The sequence below is a fragment of the Podarcis erhardii genome (assembly GCF_964252035.2).
Source record: "Podarcis erhardii genome assembly, chromosome: 15".
In the NCBI taxonomy this organism is placed as follows: domain Eukaryota; kingdom Metazoa; phylum Chordata; class Lepidosauria; order Squamata; family Lacertidae; genus Podarcis; species Podarcis erhardii.
In genome coordinates, this window is record NC_138505.1 from 14014837 (window position 1) to 14038258 (window position 23422).

Here is a 23422-nt window from a genome sequence, read left to right on the forward strand (position 1 = left end):
GAGGGTGGGGTGTAATTTTGTCAGTGTCACAACTAGGGAAGTGCGAAGCCCACAGTCCTCTTGCTGTACTGTGATTTAATTTATTCATTTTATTTCATTTAACACTATGTACATACTGTTTGGTTGTAAATAAGACCTCTAAGCACTTTGCAAACAGGAAATAAAAACATCGAAATCGTCAATAAAAGAAAAAGTTAAAAACATATTAATTACATTTTTAAATCTTTTTTAAAAAAAATATCAACAGTTCAGTTAAGAGCAGATTAAACCATATGTTGGCTTCTATGCATCGGGGTAGGTTTCCCTGAACTAAAGTATTTTAGCAGGTGTCTAAAAGATTGCAGCAAAGGCACCTTGCTTGCTTGCTGATAGGGAATTCCAAAGAAAGAGTGCTGCCACGCTAAAAGATGAATTTCTTCCAAGTGTAAAAGCAAAACTACTATATCTGGTTTCGCCCTAAGAAGCAAAAAGTGGTTGCTCCTATATCTGCTGTGCATGCAGAGTCTCTGCAGGGTTTCAAGAAGGAAGTCTCTCCCAGCCCCACTTGGAGATGACAGAGATAGAGACTGGGATCTTTCTCATACAAGGCAGACGCTTTACAGCCCTCGCCCTCCCTAGACGTGTGACATACTCATGGTTGGTCCCCAGTCTGGGATGGTTGCCAGTTCACAGCCAGCCTTCACTTTCCAAATTATTAATTTCACTTGCAAATTGGCACTATTAACTCTGCTGTGGGGTTTGTTTGTTTTTGGATCTGCTCCCTGGCTCGAGGTCTCTGTGGGACTTCATGTTCCCGGTTTTGGCACTTATCCCTTGACTTGCAAGAAAGGAGGATCCCAGAGCAGAATGTGCTCTGTTTTTGGAGACTACAAAGCCCATCATCCCTTACTAGCAGGACCAGTGGTCAGGGATGATGAGAATTGTAGTCCCAAAGCAGCTGGAGACCTAGGTTTGAGAAACCCTGCTTTGCAACATGGATGTGGGGCCCATGGCCTTCCAGTTGTTGCTAGACTGCAACACCCACCATCCCTGACCAACGGCCATGGTTGGCTGGGGTTGATGGGAGCTGAGAGTCCAATAGTGTCTTGGAGGGCTCCAGATCCCCCAGCCCCTGTTGTATAAAGAAAGCAGCTGCCCCTTCTCATCCTCTTGTACTTGAGATCCTTCTAAGTATGCAGTCCTGTATGCAAGTCCCATTGAACCGAAGACTTGCTTCTGAGTACACAGGCATATAAGTTTTAACATTTTACCCCCTGAGAACTTAGAGACAGATTTACTAAAGTTCCCTTCAGGGATAGGTACTGCCCATGCAGTTATTTAGAGGAGGGGTGATATAACTTTGACTTTCGAGGTGTTGCTGAACAATAACTTCCATCTGCCCCAGCAAGCATGGCTGACATCTCCAGCAACACCCAATTTATTAATTAATTAGGACTGTTGTTCTGTTCTGTGTCTGACCCGAAATCCGTTGCTATACAGCTTCAAATCCTCAGATTGGCACTTTTGATAAACAGATAACATGCCCCTCCCCCGCCGGAGAAGGGGAGGTGCCAAATTGGGGAGCTGGTGTGTTTTTCTGGAGCAACCAGTGGTTTTGCAATATTGACAAGATCAGCGATGATTGGTGCCCATTGAGGACTGGTGAGGTGAAATGCAAGGAGCCCAGTTGAAGCCTGAGCCTATGGACAAACCTTTGAACTATACAGAGCTCTTTGTCTGCCAAACCAAAGGATTATATCTGGTGCTGATTAATTGAAATGAATGGCTCTACATTAGTCATTTCTGTTATTTTCAGTGGGTCTACTTTGAGCAGGACTAGCACTGAATGCAACTGGAAGCATATCCACTGCCCATCACAACTTCAGTAGTTGTGATCTTTGAAGCCAAAGTCTTCAAACACCGCCCCAGGGTTTTCTACTGTTTTTGCTGGGGGGGGGGGGGAGGAAAAACAAAAGCTCTCAAATTCTGAGCAAACGGGTCTTGTTGATTCTTGTGTTTTGCTCACCTTTTCTTCCCCTGATAATACCTTTCACAAGTCTAAACACATTAATTTCTTGCTCGGGTGTGGCTTTTGAGCACAGTGCGCCAGGCGCAAAAGTACGTACAAAGGAGAGGGTTGCGGCGAGGGTGACTCACTCGGAGCCGGGTTATCTCCGTGCCTGGCTTTACCTGAAAGACCTGTCATGATATTAATGCAAATAGAAGGGGGAAGGTATTAACGGCTGACAGGTTTATAAGATTCCCTTTCTCTGCAATCTCTTCCACCTAACCCATTCTTGCCTTGGTCCTCTGGCTTGAAAAATAATGGCAGCCCTATTAGCATTTTGCGGGTACTGCCCTTTGGGACTGGGGTGGGTGGGCAGGAGGAGGGGAGCCCCACAGGAGGCGGAGCCAGAGGCAGAGTCAACAAGAGGCAGCGGCAATTAATTCTAGTTTTGTCTCCATTTTCCTCCCTGTCTGCAAAACTGAGACAGAAGAGAAGGAAGTTGACAGCCCTGACTGTAAATATGAAGGCCAGCAGGTGGATGCTGGCTGAAGACCTATTAGCCTTGCCAGGAATTATCTGTCTATTTATTCATTAATTCACTCAGTCACTGCCCCACTCACAAGTGTAGAAATGGTGTTGTCAGATCAGACCATCAGAAAGAGACTGGTTTTAAATAAAATTGGAAAACGTTTGCAGAATACAGTACTGTACTTAAAAGCACAGTGTAAAAAAAATATGTTAGAATGCAAATAGGATCTGAGTAAGAGCAGCAGCGGAGGCGAACCTTTTGGTTTTTATTGTGAGGCAGGCTTCCTCAAACTCGGCCCTCCAGATGTTTTTGGCCTACAACTCCCATGATCCCTAGCTAGCAAGACCAGTGGTCAGGGATGATAGAAACTGTAGTCTCAAAACATCTGGAGGGCCAAGGTTGAGGAAGCCTGTTGAGGTAAGGTGAAGGTCTAGAGTAACTATAATATGCAGCATAAATTGAAATTTTGAGGGAACCATGGAGGGAAGGGAAGTCGTAGGTGGAATGATTGCTAAATTTGAAATGTTGTTGGATTGTTTATTTGTTGACAACTTATAGAAAGAAAATTATAAAGGATAGAAAGGGTGGGAGACCATCTCTCTGGTCTGGGATTCCTTTCTCAAGAGTGGACAGCCTCATGGCTCCTGGAAGCTCATGAGATGTGGCAATCCATCCTTGCTGTTTATTCCAAGCCCCTGGTATTTGGCAGTGCACTTGCCTCTGAACATGGAGGCTCCTTTTGTCTAGTCCTCTTTTAAAGCCAAGTAAGTTGGTGGCCCCATTGCCTCCTGTGGAAGTGAGTTCCATAGTTTCAACTATGTGCTGTGTGAAGAAGGACTTTCATTTTGTCTGTCCTCCTGAACCGGCTTCCGTGGATGTCCTGGAGTTTCTAGCATTATGAGAAACATAGAAAACCTTTTCCCTGTCCACTTTCTGCACGCCTCGGGTCATAAACGTGGCCGGAGGGTATGGTGCTCCCAGGCTCGCCTTGCCAAGGGTGGGGTGGGTGGATGTCTTTATGTGCATGCCAAATGTCTCATCTAATTGACTCGTGTTGGGTTAATCTTCTGCACATGCACAAACTCTGTAAACCTCCCCAGACATAGCGAAAGCCAGCCCTCCACACTGCTTTACCCAAGTCATATATACCCCGCAGAACGTCCGACAGGGCTTCTGATGAGACGCTGCACTTTGGAAGTCGAACGTTTTGGAAACCAAAAGGACATCCGGAACGGATTCTGTTCAATTTCTGAAGTACAACTGTACCAGTAAGGCAGAGGAAGAAGGATATTTTACTAGACTCCAGAGTAGGGATTGGGGAAGAAATTGGATCTTGTTTTCATTTTAAGAAGAAACAACCTAATTCACACTTGTTGTGAACCCAGAGATTGTTATCCTTCAAAATGTGCATTTCTCTGAAATTTGCAGTGCAGTTCTGCCACCAATCAGTGTTTACAAAAATGCGCTTATTAGAGGAAAGTGTGCATAAGAATGCATATATTAGTGAAATTGAGAAAATTGCTAGCAAAACAAAAATGTGTATGTTAGTCAAAACAGCACACAAAAAATTGGGTTGTATCCAACAAAGAATAGATACAGTGACATACAATTTCACTGTATCTACTCTTTGCTGGATACAACCCAAGAGAACTGGGCCAAAACAAACAAGATGAATTTTAATAGGGAGAAATGTAAAGTATTGCACTTGGGCAAAAAAAAAAGAGAGGCACAAATACAAGATGGGTGACACCTGGCTTGAGAGCAGTACATGTGAAAAGGATCTAGGAGTCTTGGTTGACCACAAACTTGACATGAGCCAACAGTGTGACGCGGCAGCTAAAAAAGCCAATGCAATTCTGGGCTGCATCAATAGGAGTATTGCATCTAGATCAAGGGAAGTAATAGTGCCACTGTATTCTGCTCTGGTCAGACCTCACCTGGAGTACTGTGTCCAGTTCTGGGCACCACAGTTCAAGAAGGACACTGACAAACTGGAACGTGTCCAGAGGAGGGCAACCAAAATGGTCAAAGGCCTGGAAACGATGCCTTATGAAGAACGGCTAAGGGAGCTGGGCATGTTTAGCCTGGAGAAGAGGAGGTTAAGGGGTGATATGATAGCCATGTTCAAACATATAAAAGGATGTCACATAGAGGAGGGAGAAAGGTTGTTTTCTGCTGCTCCAGAGCAGCGGACACGGAGCAATGGTTCCAAACTACAAGAAAAAAGATTCCACCTAAACATTAGGAAGAACTTCCTGACAGTAAGAGCTGTTCGACAGTGGAATTTGCTGCCAAGGTGTGTGGTGGAGTCTCCTTCTTTGGAGGTCTTTAAGCAGAGGCTTGACAACCATATGTCAGGAGTGCTCTGATGGTGTTTCCTGCTTGGCAGGGGGTTGGACTCGATGGCCCTTGTGGTCTCTTCCAACTCTATGATTCTGTGATTCTATGATTCTATGATTCAATTTTTACAGTCAGTCTAGGTACAGCCATCAGTTTATTAAGAGATGTTGGCACAGAAACCCTGACAAATTTCCATAAGAATTTTAAAAAGCACAACCAAATTACTAGAGAAATATGGAGAACTGAATTTGAGATTCGAAAACTGAGAAACAAGAAATGAGAGATTCATTTATCCCTTGTCCGAAGAGACAATTTTGCTGGCATAAAGTACTAGTAAGTCAGTGAAGAAAATGGATTTCTTTGGAGGGGCCTTTCCTGAGGAACAGCATTCACCAAATATCTGTTCTTTTTGCAATAGATCTATCATCACATTTGCTTTAAACTTTGTTTTCATCCCTCATCCCACACACCTTTTCCTGCAAATGTGTGCTAAACCTTCCCCAAAGCTGGGCTGAACTCCAGAACCTGTCTTCCAGGGATAGCCCAAAATATTTACATTCCTGAGGTGGAAATTCCTAAATGACATCTGCCCTCTACAGCGTTGTGGTTGTTGTTGTTTTATTTAAAAAATAATAGCAGTACTGGTAATAGAATAATAGTTTGGAATATTTCATCCTTATTTGTCTGTCTGTCTACTTACTGTATTAACAGTAAGGACTATTTTTTTTTTAAAGGCCTAAGTTTGTCATGTCCATTAATTTCAATGGATCTCCTCTGAGTAGGATTAACTTTGGATACGATCCGAGGCTTCCAGGTCTGAGAGTCTCCATTTCAGGCAAGGATATGTACATAAACCCTGACATTCCTCTCTACAAATGAACAGCCAGCAGAACTGGCAGAAGGGAAGGTGATCTGTCTTGCTATTCAGCAGATGTAGCTGTGCAGAGAGAAAGAGACACACACAGAGAAAGGCTCTGATACAGTTGCTGATATCATTTTGGGCTTCTGACTGCTTGGAGCTGGAATGCCATGGGTAGGACAGATGGCATTTTGCAAGCGTTGGCAGTCTGTAGGGGTGAGTGGATCCCTCAGTTTCGGTTTCTCATTTTTTACAGCCTTACAGTTCTCCACATTTCTATATCAGTTTGCAATTATTATTATTCGAAAGACCCTCATGGAAATTCATCAGCATTTTAGAGCACTCTTTCCTAACAGACACATTTATTTATTTATTTATTGCAAAGGAGTTTCTTCAAATATTCATGCATTGTTTATGTTATCTTCATTGATATGCGCATTTCAATACGTGAAATGCATGTTTGTAACAAGCTTTTGCGTTGCAAAATTCAGATACATGCAAAATTCACAGGACAGCTTGAGTTTGTTTTTTTTGAAACATGTGAATTGAGTCGTTTGGTCTTGAAATGCAATCTGGACCAATTTTCTCCTCTTTCCTTATCTGCACTCCATGTTTGTTTATATTTTTTAAAAGCACCCGTCTATTTCTACCTAACCCAAATTCTGCTCCTAGAGAAGCTGGATTCCACAACCCACATAGATTATGCAAATGCAACAGATTAGTATAATTGCAGTTCATTTGCATGATTTCAAAGCCTCCTTCCTAACCCCTGGCTTCTGAGATGACACAAGGCATTGCCAGCATGCCTCTTTCAAGGAAAGTGTGCAACATTTGGGACTTCTTAGCATAGAGAAGAGGCAAGTGACCATTTACTGTATTTATTTTTCCTGATTCAAACTATAAAATGGTGGTTTTCTTGAGTCAAAATGAGAGTACCCCTAAACATATTTTTTTTTTAGAAAAAAAGCACTGGGTGGGGGATTTTGTCTCTCGCTCTCTTATAACGCTAGAACTCATGGGTGAAGCTGAGCATTGAAAGAATCAGGACAGGCAAAAAAAACGGGGGGGGGGGTGAGACTTCACACAGTTGAAATTTGCTCCCCCGGGAGGCAGCGATGGCCACCAACTTGGATGGCTTTAAAATAGGATTGGTGGTGCAGCAATAGATTGGCTTGCACGTTTGCAAAGCTAAGCAGGGTCCGGTATGGTTTCAAATTGGATGGGAGACCATGTGTTGAGATGCTTGCATTGCAGGGTTTGGACTTAGATGGCCCTCAGGGTCCCTTCCAACTCTGCAATTCATGAAAGATAAGGCTATCAGTGTCTATTAACCCTGTTGGTGACACCCTGCTTCAATCGCTGGAGGCAGTATGATTGGCCTTGGGCCTGATCCAGCAGAGCTCTTCTTGTGTTCAAGCTTGTCTTCGCAGCCAAAAGAGCTAGGAAGCTGAAACTTGCTTTTCTTTAAAAGCAAGCAAGATGGGAGTCTCGGGGGAATTGGTCTCCAGACTGCTGCCTCCTGCATTACCCCCCCCCCCTTGCATTCCTTCTGCAACCGCTGTGCTCCAGACGAGTGCAACTTGGGAGGAAGGCCTATGACTCAGCAGCAAAACTTGTAACGTTTTGCACAAAAAGGCTCCATCTGCAGGCATGGGCGTCTGACTGGCAACAGCCCTCCAAGGTTCAGACAAGGGTCTTCCCAGCTATGCTAGGGATTTGACCTGTGCTCCTACTACCACTAAGGTACAACCCTTCCTCTAAAAAAGGAAGTCCGGTGACATCCACACCTGATACACCTGAAGCACTCTTCTGCCAGGTGAGCAGTCATGGACAAACCTAGAAATAGTAGTTCGTTAAAGGTGCTGGAAGTTTGAGCTCTGTGAGGTTAATGCTGTGAAAAAACTACAGTTCCCAGCACTCTTTGGGGGAGACGCTGATGATGTGGATGAGATGATAATAATAATAATAATAATAATAATAATAATAATAATAATAATAATAATAATAATAATATCCTGAATTAATACACCCCATCATTCAGCCCAGACACTGAGGTCCAGTGCCAAGGGCCTTCTGGGGGTTCCTTCACTGTGAGAAGCAAGGTTACAGGAAACCAGGCAGAGGGCCTTCTTAGTAGTGGCACCTGCCCTGTGGAATGCCCTCCCATCAGAAGTCAAGGAAATAAACAACTATCTGACTTTTAGAAGACATCTGAAGGCAACCCTGCTCAGGGAAGTTTTTAATGTTTGATGTTTTATTGTGTTTTTAATATTCTGTTGGAAGCCGCCCAGAGTGGCTGGGGAAACCCAGACAAATGGGCAGGGTATTATTATTATTATTATTATTATTATTATGCTTAAAGTAGCATAAGTGCATTAAATGTGTGATGTGAGATTCTAGCCCTCATGGTTTACTTGGGACATAGGAAGCTGCCTTAGATAAGATCAGACTATTTGTCTACCTAACCCAATATTGTCTGCACTAACTGGCAGCAACTCTTCAGGGTCTCCAGGGGTTTGGATTGATCAGCTGAGCAGAAAATGGTCTTCCCCAACACCTGCTCCCTGATCCTTTTTTAAACTGGAGATGCCAAGAATTGAACTCAGGACCTTCTGCAGGCAAAGCAGGTGTTCTGCCACTGAGTTGCAGTCCTTCTGTGGGGCTTGTAGAAGTAATTAAAAGAACAAATTTCAGCAGGTTTTGGACCATTTTCTTCAAAAGGAAAGATATTTTCACAGGCAGTGCTACATTCCAAAGGATTCCGGAAAGATGTCCCCTTCCATCCAAATAACGTAATCATATTGTGCAGTGTTTTGTTTTCTTAATTTGGCTTATAGTGTACTTTGTCTGTATTTTACTTTATTCTTAAGTCATTTTGAGGCACTCTGTGTATATAAAGTAATTAACAAATATAATAAATAATGATAATGATACCAAAGCTTCCATTTTCTAGGGTTGCCGTATTTCAAAAAGTAAAAACCAGGGCACCCCCCCCAAAATTGTTGAGCTTTCTAAAGGAAAACCCGGAAGTTGTTGCACTTTCATTTTTATGGAAACATCAAAAAACACATGCTATTTCTCCGTTTACTTGCTGAAGATCCAGGACAAACCACTGCCTTTGAGAAATCCCCTCCGCGCCCCCCCGCCCGGACTTCACTTCCACCTTTGAAATCCTGGTAATGTCTGGGAAATCCCAGACGTATGACAGCCCTATCCATTTCCCTCTCAGTAATTGTGAGGACTAGAGACTTAGCATTCTTAAAGAGCCAGGAGGGGCAGGAGGAAATCTGAAAGGTTGGGGGGCTATAGTGATGGTGCTCTGTACTCCCTTTTTGTTTTGCCTGGCCTGTTCCATTGGCAATTTTCCATACTGCTCTGAGAAATATGCACGTTTCTGTCTAGGAACCTAGGAATATGCTTTACACTGATTCAGAACTTTGGTCTATCTAGCTTGGCACTGTCTAAACGAACTGGCAGCGACTGTCCAGAGTTTCAGGCAGGGACTTTCTCCCTGCCTTACCTGGAGATGCTGAGGATTGAGCCTTCTACATGCCAAGCAGATGCTCTACCACTGAAGCAAAGCTCTGTGTGTTTAATGCCATCTTTATCTGTTTCAGGAGGGCTTCACCCAATTGCCCGAGATGTCGGAAGAGGTCATTGTGCCTATCTATTGCACGGGGGTCTCCGCTCAGGTCCAGAAGCAGCGGGCCAAAGACCTGGGCTTGGGTAAAAACGAGAATGCAATCAAGTACCTGAACCAGGATTACGAGAGGCTTCGCAACGAGTGCTTGCAGAGTGGAGCCCTTTTCAGGGATGACACCTTCCCCGCCACGGCCTCTTCCCTGGGTTTCAAGGAGCTTGGGCCGAACTCCTCCAAGACTTATGGAGTCAAGTGGAAACGGCCTACGGTGAGACTCAAGAAATGGCGCAGGTTGCAACCCAGAATATCTTTGACCTCGAGTTATGTCTTGCTATTGGCATCAGTTTACCCAGGCATAGGCAAACTGCCCTCCAGCTGTTTTGGGACTACAGTTCCCATCATCCCTGACCACTGGTCCTGTAAGCTAGGGATCATGGGAGTTGTAGTCCCAAAACATCTGGAGGGCCGAGTTTGCCTGGTTTAGCCCATCTAGAAAATGGTCGTAGTAGTTCTGTGTAGGTAAGCTTCAGTTCTTCGGGAACACAAGAAAGCCGCAGAGTTGTGTTACTGGTCTGAAAATTCAGCTTCCTGAGAACCTCCTTTTTACATTCAAGTTTCTAGCCCTTATGGGGTATGGAGAGTACATGTTAGAGAGTGTGGATTCGATAGTGGAGCATCTGGCTGACTTGCTGCCTTTACTCAGCATCTCCAGGTAAAGCAAGGAAAGACGCCCACCTGAAAATCTGGAGAGCTACTGCCGGTCAGTGCAGACAACACTGAGCTTGATTAGGCAGACTCAGTACCTGTGTTCGCATAGTAATATCTGCTGATCTCCCCGAAGCCAAATAGGATTCCCAGTAGTCAAGGCTTCATGCCAGAATGAATTAAGCAAAGTGGTAAAAGCAAAACAGTGGAATTAATTATGGAGAACGTAAGAGAATATGCATATAGGTTTAACCTGCATTTTTAAGGCAGGCTACAGAGCTGAGCTTTCCTCGGGGAAAAGAGTTTCACTTTTTACTTAATGTGCGGAGTACACACGGCCCTAATGATCAAAAGCCCTCCCTGCCTGATAGTTGTCTAAAAGGTAAACAAGATACAGTGGTGCCCCGCAAGACGAATGCCTCACAAGACGAGAAACCCGCTAGACGAAAGGGTTTTCCGTTTTGGAGGCGCTTCGCAAAACGAATTTCCCTATGGGCTTGCTTCGCAAGACGAAATGTCTTGCTAGTTTTTCCGACTTTTTTTCCCTCCCCCCCTTTTTCTAAGCCGCTTATCTGCTTATCCGCTAAGCTGATAAGCCGCTAAAAGCAGCGCTAATCCGCTAATAGCGCTAATCCGCTAAGCCGTCAATGGGCTTGCTTCGCAACACGAAAAAACCGCTAGACGAAGAGAATCGCGGAACGGATTCTTTTTGTCTTGCGAGGCACCACAGTAAAGGCCTGGCGCAACTTTGGCATTAGGCAGCCGGCCCGCCAGCCCGTCACCCTGCAATTCCTTTCCCCCTTTCCTAGGTAGAGTCAAATCATAATGCAGTGCTTCTGAATACCAGTTGCTGGAAACTGCAGGAGAAAAAGGTGCTCTTTGAGCTCAGGTCCTGCTTGCGGGTTTCCCAGAGGCATCTGTGTGGCCACTATGAGAACAAGATGCTGGACTAAATTTGGGGCCCCCTTTTGGCCTGATGGGACACGGGTGGCTCTGTGGGTTAAACTACAGAGCCTAGGACTTGCCGATCAGAAGGTTGGCGGCTCGAATCCCCACGACGGGGTGAGCTCCCGTTGCTCGGTCCCTGCTCCTGCCCACCCAGCAGTTCGAAAGCACGTCAAAGTGCAAGTAGATAAATAGGTACCACTCCGGTGGGAAGGTAAACGGCGTTTCTGTGTGCTGCTCTGGTTCAGCAGAAGCAGCTTAGTCATGCTGGCCACGTGACCTGGAAGCTGTACGCCGGCTCCCTTGGCCAATAAAGCGAGATGAGCGCCGCAACCCCAGAGTCAGCCACGACTGGACCTAATGGTCACGAGTCCCTTTCCCTTTACCTTTGGCCTGATACAGCAGGCTCTTCCTCTTAGGCATTTAACAGCAACAGCAGCGACAACAACAAAACAGCCCGCCTCCCTCTTGTGTATTTCAGGAACTGTGCCGCAACCCTCTCTTCATTGTGGACGGGGCGACCCGCACAGACGTCTGTCAAGGAGCTCTGGGTAAGGAGGGTTCACCCAAGGCTGTGAGGTTGTCTGCCAGAGATGGGCGCTAAGCACCCCCAAAAGCAGGGAGAGGTTGGGGGTCACTGCAGCCAGGTTTCCTCTCTCACGCACCCTTGGTTCTTTCCCACCTCCCTCCCCTGCTTCTTGCAGGACAAGGCTGTGGTCTTTGTTGTATAGGACATCCTAGGAAGAGCTTGGCTGCTGGATCAGGCCAAAGGGTGCCCTTCCAGTTTTTGCAGCCAGGTGTCCATGGGAAGCCCTTAGCCATGTCTGTTGATTTCAGTGGGTGTGTTCTGGGGTGGGAGTTAGTTGGACACCACCCATGGGTGTAGCTGGGGGAGCAGGTGGGGAAGCTGCCCCCACCCATAAACAAGTAAATAAATAAAAACACTTAACTAAAAGTAGATATTTGTGGAAAGATTATGACAGATTTTTATGACCACTTGGGATCAAAAGAAAGTAATTTAAAATGACGTTTGTTGGGACATTTCATTCCAAATCTGCTAGACAGAATCAGACACAGGATGATGACAGGTGTGTGTCCTCCCCCCCACCTAGAAATCTTGGCTACGCCCAAGATACCACCCATCCCAAAGAAAAAAAGGTTGCTCAAATTTATATGTTGGAAACAGAGTGGGGTGGGGGACAGCTTTTCTGTTTTCTTCAGGTAGACAAAACCTACTGATAACTTGTAAGGCAAAGGTTTTGATGCAATTTCTGGTTGTTGTTTTCCTGCTGGCCCTTTGTTTATTTTTCTGTGTTTTATCGGCATGGCTTGTTTTCTGTTACGACGAGAAGTACAGTTTTGAAAGGACCCTGGAGCCTTTCCGGGTGTGTCCTGATTGTGCAACAGCAGAGCCCCCTGAGCATATGACGTGACTCCCTCACTCTCTCTGGCCTTCCTACCATTCCTGCCTGGCTGTTTTCTTTTTGGCTTGGCTGTTTTGAAACTGTCAGGTCACGGTCATCGAGGGAAACTTCCCGACAGCTGCAGGAAACACACCCTCCTCAGTGTTTCTTCTACTCCCTCCCTCCCTCTCTCACACCACACACCATTTATCTGATCAGAGCCCTGCAGGCAGGCGTGGTCTCCTCTGTGCGGCCTGCACCCCTCCCCGGGGCAGAGCGCCAGCTTCAGGGCTCAAAGACAACAGCAGACTGGTGTCTGCGCTTACTCCGAAACAAGTTTGCATTTCCTAGAAACAACTAAGTTTGTGGGGTGGGGGAAACAGTGTTTGTCAAAAACTCAGGTATATAAGCTAGGCGCCAAATGGCTCTTTAAACCAAGATTGCGGTCACCAAAGCGGAATTTTTTGTTGCCATTTTGGGGCAAGGGGGCTCTAAAGTATTATTTTTCAAATGATGGGCTGACTGTGATGGATTCTTAGTTAAACGTCTAGTTCAGATGGCAACCTTGAGCCTAGGTTAAGAGCTTTGAGAACTTAAAGAAGAAAAGTCCCTTGCTCCGGGGACAGTCCACATATATACCGTATTCTTCCATGTATAACACGCCACCGTGTATAACACCCCCCCCCCATTTTGGGGGACTCAAAATTAAGAAAATGGAGGGAGATTTCCCCCATGTATAAGACTATCCCCCCTTTAATATTATTTTTAGTAAAAAACCCCTAGTCTTATAGACGGAAAAGTACAGTATATTGGCCAATTCCAACCTCTTTTTCTTAATGACGACTGCTCCTGCTCTGGCTGCACAGACAAAGCAACTTGGTTCCTGAAATTCATTCCGATTATGCAGATTAAATATAACTGATAGAATTCTACAGGATGAGGTATTTGTGCATGAAAGCAGTCCAGATCCAATGATCCCAAGACATCAGGTGCCATCCTGGTTGCAAGTGGTCGGAAGCTAGGTGCAAAATGCGCCTGGCACCTGGCTAATTTCGAACACTGGAGAAAGCACCCCACCCACCCAAAGATCAGGAACCGGGCAGGCGGCTTGTAGTCCACTTGGGCTAAGGCGGTGTTTCTAGTTTCAGGTGGCCCTAGCTGAGCCATAGCACCAGAAGCTCCTGGTCCGCTGAGTGAAGATGGCTGGCAGACTGGAAAGTTCCAGGGAGGGTGAGGGAAGGGAGGCCTCCCTCCACTGAGGGGAAAGGGCCAGAGGAGGTCTGAGGGGAATTAGGAGGTGAAATAATGAAAGGTGAATATTTGTTCAAATAAATAGAATGGGAAAAGAAAGGAAGAGAACAAGACAGGAGAACTGTTACAGGTCCGGAGAGGAGGGATGAAAGGAACTGGCAGTTTGGGGGAGGGTGCGAGGGGGGGAAAGGTACATGTTGGTCGTGAAAGGAGAATACCAAAGAAAAAGCTCTCTCCACTTGGAGCTTCTGGGGCAGCAGATTCTCCCTGAAATGAGGGGGCTCTCAGGATGCCTCCAAAACAAAGTCTCCTCGCAACTTTCAGCATCCTTTATGAAACTACATTTCCCAGGATGCTTTGGGGGAAGCCACATCTGCTCAGAGTGGCATGATGCATAGTGCAGATGGGGCCTTGGTCATGTCCATTAATGCTAACAGGCCTAATCTCTGAGCATCCCTAAAGTTGGATGCAACAGCCTCACCAAATAATTTTATACACACACACACACACACACACACACACACACACACAATGGTACCTCAGGTTACATACGCTTCATGTTACATACTCCGCTAACCCGAAATAGTACCTCGGGTTAAGAACTTTGCTTCAGGATGAGAACCGAAATCGTGCTCCGGTGGCGTGGCAGCAGCAGCGGGAGGCCCCATTAGCTAAAGTGGTGCTTCAGGTTAAGAACAGTTTCAGGTTAAGAACGGACCTCCGGAACGACTTAAGTACATAAGCAGAGGTACCACTACATATAATCAACAGTTGTTTTTGTTTTAACTGGCTGGCATTCCCTTTGCCTCTCCATCCAGGTGACTGCTGGCTCCTGGCGGCCATTGCCTCCCTCACCCTGAATGACCCTCTTCTGCACCGCGTTGTCCCCCATGGGCAGAGCTTCCAGAATGGGTACGCTGGCATCTTCCACTTCCAGGTGAGCACCTGCCTTGCTGCGAACCTTGTTACTCAAAGCACTGCATCTCTCTCTGTGTATTTTTAAATTGGATGTATTTTGTAGGAACATAGACTAGCCCTGCTTGCAAAGCAACAGAGAAATTCTTTGTGTCCTCCAGATCTCTCTGGTGTTTATTTTAGCATTCTTCCCTGATTTGCTAGCAGAAAGCTTATACCGAGATTAGATCGTATCCAGTCTTTATGAGCATTCATTCTGATTTATTTATTTTGCAAGTTGTTTATACGACAATAAGCTTTCGTGCTCCGATCACTCTGATTTTCCTTGTGGGGTGTTTACACCTTTCCAATTAATCACTTGTTCATCCCACCCTTTTCTGTGCACTTTCCTGTCACCTTCCTGTCAAGGTGTGTGTGTATGTCTGTGTGTGTGTGTGTGTGTGTAAAATTGATTTAACAAACAAACAAAAATGCAAGCATAACAAAAAGGAGGGAGGGAAGCCCCAGTGAATCAAAAATGTAAACCATAGCCTGGAAGGACAAAGATGAAGTATAGCTCCAAAGGGATAATAAGGTATTAACTCATACAGAAATTCCCTTTACAAATAATAATAATTTCTGGCTTTCTGCTAACTGAGGGAGCCCGGCAATCAGTTTTAAAATGGACTTTTTATTCTAGGAGAGTGAGAATAAAAAGTCTGTTTTTCCAGTTATCTCCAGGCTCCCTCACTTAGCCCAAAGCCAGCTCCTTAAACGCACGAACGCCATTCAAGGCGTTGATCTTCTGCCCAGCTCCACCCGATCCAACGCCTGGCTTTGTCTGTTGCCAGCCGAGGTGGCTTTGCTGCTTATTTTAAGTCTTCCACACCTGAGGACTCCACCCTGATGTGGAATCCGACCTCGCAGGTGATGATTCGCCTTGGTATTTCAAGGTTCTTTGTTTGTGAGGGTGGCAAGGGTGTGGTGCATAGCGGGGAAGAAAGCTGCCCGGTGCCTCCCATTCAGAGCACAGCCTGGTGTTTGCTCAGCCTGCTGATCTATGCCTGCAGGTAGACAGCTGCAGCTTTCCTGATGAATCGCACTTGCAGACTCTCTCTCCCCTCCTGCCGTTTAGCGGAACTGGGTTTGTTAGGCCGCGGAAAGAAAGCTGGACTAGGTGGGCCTGCAAGGAATAATGTAATTTGAGCAAGGTGTCAGGACCAGAGCTCGTGCAGAATGCTGGACCTTGACCTTGGAACATGTGGACTAAGTATGGCTTTCTCTGAGCATGTGCAGAGCGCAACCGCTAAGGAAACCCCCCCCCCCGCCCCAGATCTGTCAGTTTCAGTTTCTTGTTTTTCCAGTTTTAAATGCAGTTCTCCCATCTGTAGCCTGGAATTTTTTAAACAAAATATTGTGAAAATTCATCAGCATTTCAATGTAAATTTATTCTGAAATACACATTTTTGTATGCCATTTTGACTGTTTTGCAAGCAATTCCCCCCTTATAGAATACTTTTTTTTTGTATGCTGTTTTCACTAGAGTATGTGTTTTTCTAAACACTTCCCCCAACATATGTATTTTTGTAAATGAGTTGTTCAGTTGCAGAAACTACCGTTGTAAAATTCAGAGAAATGTAAATCTCATTGTGTTTGGACTCACATAATGGTTTGATGAGAAGTACAGATTAAGTACGTTCTCATCTAAAACGCAGACAGCATCCATCTTCTCTCCTCCCTGCCTCCATTCTTAACACCGCTGAGTCATCAAGGGTACATGCGGGAGGGACCAGGTTCAATTCCTGGCATCTCCAGGTTGAAAAGTTTTCACCTTTGTCTTGCCTGTTTTGTGCTTGGTTCAGATCTGGCAATTTGGCGAGTGGGTCGACGTGGTGGTGGATGACCTCCTCCCAACCAAAGATGGCAAACTTGTGTTTGTCCACTCCGCAGAAGGCAACGAATTCTGGAGTGCCCTGCTTGAGAAAGCTTATGCCAAGTAAGCATCTAAATCTCTTGGTTTGGGGTCGACGGGGGGAAGGAGGCTAAAGATTTGGTGCAAAAGACTTGTGTTTGTCCCACCTATGCCAAGGGCAAACTCTGTGACCTGAGGGTTAGTCAGCCTCAGTTTTCCCAGTTGTGAAATGGGAACAAACAGGATATTCCCTCCCCCCTTTATTTTAGATTTCTTACTAACCCTTTACCAGAAAGTCCCAGGGCAGGTTACAACAGTGAAATAGACAACTATAAAAGAACTAAATCATTTGCACTGTAAAAGAAGAAAAGTACAAAAACACTTTAGAACAGTTCCACATGTATAAACAATTAAAACAGGTCCAAGTGCAAACTAAAGGATGGTGAATTCTACCACATGTGGTGGACATGCGAAAAGATGAAAAAGTTTTGGGATTTGATATATAATGAATTGAAAAAACTTTTCAAATGCACATTCCCAAAGAAACCAGAGGCTTTTTTATTAGGTATAATAGGAGATGAAGTGAGAAAAAAAGATCTTAAACTATTTCAGTATGCCACGACTGCCGCTAGGATTCTCGTGGCCCAAAAGTGGAAATCCCAGGAGATCCCAACTTTATTGGAGTGGCAGACAAAATTATTTGAGTATGCAGAATTGGCAAAAATGACCTATAAAATTCGAGACCAAAAAGTGACAAAGTTTGAAGAGGAGTGGAGTAAATTTGTTGCGTACATACGAATTAATTGCAGAAGTTTAAAAACTGTAGCAGGGTTAATATAAATCCTGTGATGTGAATAGAGGGTAAATAAGAATCTGTAAGAGAAGATGTAAATTAGGAAAACCGAAGCAGGGTAGGAGGGAAGTCTGGGTGCGAAATTGCGCAGGGTAAATAAGATGACACAAAATGTTGAATGTAAAAGTTTTAAGTTTTATTTATGTTTGTGAAAATCAATAAAAAGCATTTGGGGGGGGGGGGAACAGGTCCACGTATAAGTTGGCCTTACCCAGCTTAGGTTCAGAGATTCAGGTGGCTCAGTGGTAGATTGGCTACTTTGCTTGCAGATGGTCCTGGGTTTAGTCTGAGTGGGGAGGACTAGATGAGTCCTGGGGGTCCTTTCCAGCTCTGTGATCCTATGATTCCCAGCAACTCCAGGTAGGGTTGGGAGAGACTCACTGCCTGGGACCCTGGAGAGCTGCTGCCAGTCAGTGCAGACAACACTGAGCTAGATGGATGCAGCAATGTTCTGATTCACTACGAAGCGCCTTCTTGATGCCCTTCTGCTTCCACCGTAGGGTGAACGGCTGCTATGAAGCTCTTTCGGGAGGGAGCACCTCAGAAGGGTTCGAAGACTTCACGGGAGGCGTCACTGAGTGGTACGACCTACGAAAGCCGCCCAGCGACCTCTTCCAGATCATCTTAAAGGCCCTGGAGAGGGGGTCTCTCATGGGTTGCTCCATTGATGTGAGTACCTTGGGGCTGCATCCACCACTATAGTCCACTAGTGCAAGGGCTGTTGCACTAGTGGGCAGGTGAGCTTTCCTGTTGTGCAACAGAAGACTCCAGTGCAACAGCTGTGCTAGCAGAAACTCGCCATGCAACAGATTGCACAATTACTAGCAGCCTGCTTGTGCATATTTTTTTTTTGCACAGCAGTTTACCGGTGGCATGAAACATTTTGCCAGAGGAACAGGTATATTGCTAAGTGGCTGGGGAACTACAATCACAATTTTTGTGTGATGTATACAAGTTTTTTGGGGGGGCGGGGGAGTTGGTTCTGGGTTTTTTTCTACATGGATGCTATTTCTCTCTCTATATATATATATCTTATCTTACCCTGTGCACTTGCAATTAAGTACTTTTTATCTTTCAACAAAGGATATATATATTTATATAATCTTCCATAATATCCGATCCAGTGCTGTGTGTTGGTTGCTCCATCCCCTTCCAGCAAAGGCTTACGTCCTTGGAGGCCCTTTGAAGGTTCTAACTTAGATTCTTACTCTTCTTCGACCCCTGTTTTTTCAGATCACAAGTGCTTTTGACATGGAGGCTGTCACTTTTAAGAAGCTGGTGAAAGGCCACGCCTATTCCGTCACTGGAGCTGAGCAGGTGATTGTTGGGTTTCTACTATTCGGCACTCGTTTGTTTTCCTTTTTATTTACAGCATTTATGTCCAGACCCCTTTTAGCAAAAAAACAAAAACTCTCAGGGCACCTTAAACAAATCAATTCTAAGGTGGTCCCTGCCCTCAGCCTCACAATTTTAAGAAGTCAAGAGAGAAGGCCTAAAGCGAGGGCAGGGACCCTTCTTCATTCTGAGAGCCGCATTGCCTTCTTGGCAACTTTCTGAGGGCCACATGCCTGAGGCAAAAGTGGGTGGGGCAACAATGGCAGATTTTACCTTTGTACAGGTAGACTGGTTTCTACACAGGCCCTAACACACCCCTTTCAACCCTCTTGCAGGAAAGTAAGAGGCATTCTCAGTCCAAGGGCCTGTACCCACCTGGGTGTGAAACAAGGCCAGATAGAGAGGCCCTAGGCCTGAAATTCCCTGAAATTTCTGACATAAAGAGGAACTCTATTTCTGCAGAGGGGAAACAGATAAAAGAACTGAGGATCATCTATGTAGGAAAGTTTAATAACAGAGAGGTTGCCAGAAAAGAATCCGCCCAACAACAAAAAGTCAATCAGTCAATCAATCAATCAATCAGATCTTTGTTACAGTCATAGACCAGCATAAGTAGGGTGGGGAACAATCATTTAAAATCTGTAAAATGTTTTGGAAAGCTAAAATTATTAAAACAGAAGGTATATATAAAAGCCTACAAGAATCTAAAAGAGGCTAAAAGAAGGGTTAGGACTGGAGCATTAAACGAATGTGGAAGAGCATAAAAGGTTAGTATATAAAAGGCTATGGCTATCCATTTACAGAGCACTCTGATATGGGTGTTCATTAAATCTAGTTTGTGGCACAGGTCGTCATCCGACGAATTTTGAACGCTGCTATGCAGAACCTGGCAACGTCGTATGTTGTAGCAGGCTTGGTATCTTGAAAGCAGCAGGGAGATATAGAATTGTCCCATGCGCCCTGGATACTTATGGAGTAGTGGGGAGATGAGGCTAATATGAATTTATATTATGAATGTCTGTATAATATAGGCACTGGATGTCCAGAGTCACAGGGGCATTGTCATTTTCCCACAGAAGCCTTCTGGAACTCATTGCCACTGGGAAGCTATTCAGACTCTTTGAAAACAGGGCAGGGTTAATAATGTGGTCAAGTCAAGTGCAGCCTTGTTCTTTCCTTCCTCTGTGACAATCTCTTAACGGCCATCTCTCATTATCTCTCTGCTCCCACAGATCAACTACCGAGGGCAGAGAGTTAACCTGATACGGATGCGAAACCCGTGGGGGGAGGTGGAGTGGACTGGAGCTTGGAGTGACAAGTAAGAAGGAAACCCGGGAGGAATTTTCTATGCATGCTTCAGAAAGGGCTGGTGAAAGGGGGAGAAAGTCGCCAGGGTGGCCATAGCAAGTTCCCTCCTTCTGTCGATGAGCTTCCTTTGTTTTCATGGGGATGAGAATATCTGGGTTCCACTTCCCCTCCTCCTGGGCCATAAAGCTGTGGGGACAGAAGGCCTGTCTTCTCTATATACCGTTTTAATCCCACTGCAAAGAGCTCAGGGTGGCATGCACAATCTTCCCGGCGTCGCATCAGGACAACTCTGCAAAGTAAGGCTAGGTTGAGAGACAGGAACCAGCCCAGGGTCATCTAGTAAGCTTTGTAGCTGGATCAGGATTTGAATCCAGGACTCTGAAGTCCAGCATTCTAACCATCACAGGCAGAAATGAAGGAGACGCAAAGTTTAGGCGCTTGAAAAAGAAGAGCCCCTGTGCCCCAAAGCTGGTATGTGCAGGAAGCGAGTTTGCCAAGCAAAGTGGCAAAGGGAACCAGCGTGCGTGTTGTGTTTGGAAACCAGAGTGAATTTTTTGGTGACAAATCTATCAGAGTTACTAGGACTACAGCAGGTGTGAAGAAAATTTGCCCTCTAGATGTTGCTGAACTCCCATCATCCTTGGCTGTTGGCCATTCCTGCTAGGGTCGATCAGAGCAACATCTGGAGCAGGATTCCTCAACCTTGGCCCTCCAGATGTTTTTGGCCTACAACTCCCATGATCCCTAGCTAGCAGGACCAGTGGTCAGGGATGATGGGACTTGTAGTCTCAAAAACACTTGTTTGATTGCCCCCCCCCATTCATTTCAATTTCATTCAGTGTGTTTCCTCCCAGTGAATTCAGTAGGAGATCCAGCTTCTCTTCTACAGCCTGTAACTCTTGTGTTTTTCATCCACAAGGCAAGGTGAACATTTTAGACGTTCTGTTACCCTTGCAAATAACTGGCTTTCTCAGATTTCAGAAAACCTGGAAAAGGGAGTCCCCATTTTACAGGCAACCCATTAAAGCACATGTTGTTTAAACTTTCCATTTCAGTAGAGACCCAGCCAGTCTTCTGCTGCCTAAAACTTTCATTATTATTTTTTCCCCTGTCCATATAGCAAGACATTTTTAGACCTTCCATTGAAACTGAGTCATGGGAGATTCAGAACAGAAATAAAGAAGCCGTTGACACAGGATTAGGCAAATTTTTGGAGGATAAGGCTGTCACTGGCTATAATTATGAGGACCATCAGAGGAAGTATTCCTCTGGAAATCAGTTGCTGGAGAGTGAAAGTGACATTCAAGTCTTCCTTGTGGGCTTCCAGTAGCCCTCTGGCTTGCCACTTGATTAGGCAGGCCTTCCATCAGTCCCAGCAGTGCTCTTATGGGCTGGTTGAGAAGCAGGGCTGGTTGAGAAGACTCTGCATTTTTTCCAGAGATGCAGTGAGACTGAGGGTATGTGGACCTGTAAAAGGGTAAAAGAGTATTGGGAAATAATTCACAATGAATTGGAAAAAGAATGTTTAAAAGTACTTTCCCCCCAAAAACAAGATTCCTTTTCTGTTGGGGATAATTCAGATGGAAATTCCCAGTTGTCAAAAAAGGTTATTTATGTACAGTATACATAATAACAGTATAAAATGTGTTCGCTGAGCCCGTATCTTATACAGTCTGTATATGATGTTTGTTTGTTAATGTGTGGTGTGCTATGCCTAATAAAGGATTTTGAATTGATGTACAGTATACAATGTACAGTATACAACAACTGCAGCCTGTGTTTTGTTAGCCCAAAAATGAAAAACGAGCAAAGTCCCAACTATAGAAGAATGGCAACTTAAACTGATGGAATATGCACAGCTTGTGGACCTAACATATAGAATTAGAAAACGAGAAGAACATACGTTTAAAGAAGATTGGGAAATGTTTGTTGAATATACGGGGGGGGGGGGATTGTGTATATTTGAAAACATGAGCAGCATTAAGATAAATTCAACAGTGTAAATAAGTTTTGATGGATGGATGTAATAATGGAATGCTGAATGGTTTAGTTTATATAAAATATGCAGGGATTTATGTTATGCAAAATGAACCATGGAAAGGGAAGAAGGGAAGTCACTGATAGTTTAAGGTTGTTTAAATGAATATTCTAAAACGTAAAACAAAATTTAATAAAAATTATAAAAGGGGGGGGGGAGAGAAGACTCCGCATTTTCTACTTCTTTTGGAATCTCTCTCTGTAACAGGCAGCACATTTTCTTCTCTTTTTCTTTACAGCTCTGGGGAATGGAACGCTGTGGATCCATCTATAGGGCAGCAGCTGAGAATTAAAATGGAAGATGGAGAATTCTGGTAGGCGCGCTTTTCTTTTGTCTTAGGAATCGCATTTCTAAAGATGCGCACATGTCACCAACGAGCGAGCGCATGATCTGAATTCGCGAGTTGTCTCTTTCTCCTAGGATGTCCTTCCAAGACTTCCTCCGGGAATTCTCCCGCCTTGAGATTTGCAACCTCACACCAGACGCACTGAAGTCACGCAAGTTCCGGAAGTGGAACACGACACTCTACGATGGGACCTGGCGGCGGGGGAGCACAGCTGGCGGCTGCAGGAACTACCCAGGTAGCTCATGTAACACATGGCGTGAGTTGTGTGGGATGGGTTTTAGTAGATAGGAGAGGATATCTTAACTCCAGTTTGCCCCTCCAGTCTCCTGTGGGGTTGGGGGGTGTTAAAAAGAGCTTTAAAATCCCATCCTTTGCAGCGAAAACAGAAGTTTTGGAAATTAGTCTGCAAAGCCTTCACTTTTAAGCAATTCCAGCTTATTAAATAGTCTTGGATTGGTTCACGGCAAAGGCAGCAGTAGAACTATGCAATGGAAAAAGTAAGGATTGGTTACAGTATCATCAAATATATGATATGTTTAAATTAGATTTTAAAAATTGGTTTCCGGATCGAAGCTCACAGTTTGAAAGAGAATTATTGTGGAACAAGGATAAATTATTGTCAAAAATGTATAACTTATTATTAGAATGGGAAATGAAAGACGAGTTAGACAAAACTTCAGTGACACACTGGGCAATGGATATAGGGCATAACATAGACCTAAACCTCTGGGAGAAACTCCGGAAGAATGATTAGAAATTTGCCGCATGTTATACTTTGAAAGAGAATTACCATACTTTTCTTTGTAAAAGACACAGGTGAGCAATTGTTGGCAATCCCCACCCCCAAAGCTCAACAAGTCTGTGCATTCCCCCCCAAAGAAAGCTCAATAATTCTGGGCAATTTCCCCCCATTTCCTTAATTTGGAGTCCCAAAGAATAGGGGTCATCTTATACACAGGGACGTGTTATACATGGAAAAATACGGTATATAAAAATGATGCATAGATGGTATTTAACCCCAAGTAGGTTGGTCAAGATGTACAAGGTTGGATCAGATCTGTGTTGGAAATGCAGAGA

The 23422-nt window shown here is 44.8% G+C and overlaps 1 protein-coding gene across 2 annotated transcripts in view; it reads left to right on the forward strand.

Annotated features, from left to right (window-relative positions):
- The window catches only part of CAPN1 (calpain 1), a 45417-nt gene that overhangs the window by 7215 nt on the left and 14780 nt on the right, over window positions 1–23422 (forward strand). Inside the window, exons 1-10 of one of the 2 annotated variants that reach the window (XM_081842928.1) lie at window positions 7510–7531; window positions 9333–9623; window positions 11487–11556; window positions 14478–14596; window positions 16416–16549; window positions 17819–17987; window positions 18552–18635; window positions 19886–19971; window positions 22238–22312; window positions 22420–22580. In XM_081842928.1, the coding sequence (XP_081699054.1) occupies window positions 9357–9623; window positions 11487–11556; window positions 14478–14596; window positions 16416–16549; window positions 17819–17987; window positions 18552–18635; window positions 19886–19971; window positions 22238–22312; window positions 22420–22580 (1165 nt within the window). In that variant the 5' untranslated portion in view covers window positions 7510–7531; window positions 9333–9356. Of the gene's footprint in view, window positions 1–7509; window positions 7532–9332; window positions 9624–11486; window positions 11557–14477; window positions 14597–16415; window positions 16550–17818; window positions 17988–18551; window positions 18636–19885; window positions 19972–22237; window positions 22313–22419; window positions 22581–23422 lie in introns of those variants that run through there. The other variant, XM_081842927.1, reaches the window with a different exon arrangement.